General features: G+C 65.8%; 1 protein-coding gene across 1 annotated transcript; it reads left to right on the top strand.

Annotated features, from left to right (window-relative positions):
* The first annotated feature begins 675 nt into the window (after positions 1–675).
* LOC139687043 (transmembrane protein 45B-like) lies at positions 676–1,521 on the top strand. The gene has a single exon (XM_071584148.1). It carries the CDS (start codon positions 676–678, stop codon positions 1,519–1,521), a length of 846 nt encoding a protein of 281 aa, XP_071440249.1.
* The last annotated feature ends 429 nt before the right edge of the window (positions 1,522–1,950 follow it).

Here is a 1,950-nt window from a genome sequence, read left to right as displayed (position 1 = left end):
AGAGTCATGGAAAAAATATCTTCCCTAAATGTACACGTGAGAGTGTCATTATATCCCGTACGTATGGCACTTCAGTTAATAATATGCCTTACGTTCACCTGAAACAAGTACTAACGAAGATGGAGTATTTATCATTAAGCAGGAAATATTTCAAAGAAAGGCTGTAGCTTATCAAATATTCCTGGACGGCGAGGCAATACAAGCGGCGGTGCCAAGACCAAGTATATACCCGTATACTTAGAAGGGTGTTTTCGTGTCGGGGAAGGGAAGATCGCTCGTCTTCGTGGCGTGAATTCGGCCGACAGCTCATGTCCATTCGGGTGGGGGACATCTCTCCCTTCCATCCCTAGGGTGCAACCCCCTTCTCCCCCCCCACTCCAGCGGCGGCATCACTCGACAACACCCGTGCCCGCGCGTTTCCCGGTTCCCGCCGGGGTCGTTCGGTGTGTGTACGCGGCCGCATCAGCAGATCCTGCGTCCCCAGACGCTGGGGGCTCGGGTTCACGCCCCGGCAAGCCCACCGTTTGCCACCGATCGGTATTCGATCACGAAGGGAGGGGGAGGGGCGGGAGTGCGCCTGCGACGCGGGGCGTGTCTCGGCGGCAACAGGTCCCGCCCCCCACCGCCGCGTGGCCCCGCCGTTGCCAGCCTCGCCTCCGCCGCCACCCGGTGAACATGAACCGCCTGGCGGGATACGCCCTTCCGGGGGCACTCATGGTGCTCTTCGGCGCCAAGTGGTCGTGGTCGGCGGCAGGCGAGGCCGGCGGCCAACGAAAGCGCCCCTGTGCCCCCTCTTGCCCCCTGGAAGGCCTGGTCAAGGTATGTGCGGGTGGCGCGGGCGTGGTGACCACTCTCGCGGCGGCCGCGGTGGCGTCACACACCAATCCCGACGTCACCGCCGATGCCGACGAGGGCGGCGGGAGGGACGCAACCGCCTCCGCCCTCTCCACCGCCACCATCTACCTCTTCTTCGCGCTCTCCGGGCTTGCGGACGTAGCCTCGGCGGCGGCCTCCACTCCGCCGCCCCGACGCGCCGCCCGCCTTGCCTTCCCGCTCGCCTTTGCAGCGGAGGGCGCCCTGGTGCTGCTCGCCCTCCCGCCCGAACCTTCCCCCCTCCGTCGTCCCTTGCAGATAATCGCGGCGGCCGCCTGGGGCTGCGCCGCCTCGGTGACCGCGCACGCCGCGCGCCCCGCACTCGCACCCGCTCGAGCCGCCGCGGCTCTCGCCCACGGCACATGGCTGGTGCACGCCGGGCTAGTGGCCTCCGGCCGCGGCGCGCCGTACCGGCGTCTGGTCTCGGAGGATGGCAGTACCATTGACGTAGACGCATGGGCCGCCGTGGCATTCGCGTGGCACGTGGCCGCCGCAGTGGCCGCCCTGGTGGTGCTTTCATCGGTGCGCCGATGGTGCTCGAGCACCCCGCCCGCCCCGCCCGAGTTTGACGCCGGCCCCCCGCGGCCCCCGCACGGCCCCTGCCCCTTCTGCGACGGCCTCGGCGGGCACCACCAGGGGCCGTGCTGAACGCCGAGGTGGCACCGTCCCCACCACTCCTGTGATATGCACCGGTGGCGCCCGCGAGGTCTCCCGCCCACGCTCGGAGGACCCTCCAGCCCCCCCCGCAACCCCCGCCCTGCTGCTGCTGCCGACGCATCGCCTATTTCTCATCGCCCCCACCCCGACACGCATACCGCTGCACGCTCCCGCGACCCTCCCCCGCCCTTCGTTGATCCGCCGTGGTGCTAGTGTTGGCGGCGGCTCCAAATAGTGCGCACCAGTCCCTCCAAAGTGTCTCTCAAGTGACTCCAATGGACTGCTTTTCCCGCTCTTGTCGTAGTTGGGTCGTGTTTTTTGTCACCATTGCTGTAATGTTCACCACCCGTTCTTTTAAAGAAAGAGATTTGTACGCATTTTCAACGCGCCTTTCATTTTTCGAATACATCTGGGCACCCC

This window comes from Hetaerina americana, unplaced genomic scaffold, assembly GCF_022747635.1.
Source record: "Hetaerina americana unplaced genomic scaffold, ioHetAmer1.1.p SCAF_16, whole genome shotgun sequence".
NCBI lineage: Eukaryota > Metazoa > Arthropoda > Insecta > Odonata > Calopterygidae > Hetaerina > Hetaerina americana.
Note: the sequence above shows the minus strand (reverse complement) of the source record. Positions and strands in the feature narration are given on the sequence as shown.

Coding starts and splice junctions, on each gene's coding strand:
- LOC139687043 (XM_071584148.1), top strand. CDS start 676: ATGAACCGCCTGGCGGGATACGCCCTTCCGGGGGCACTCATGGTGCTC.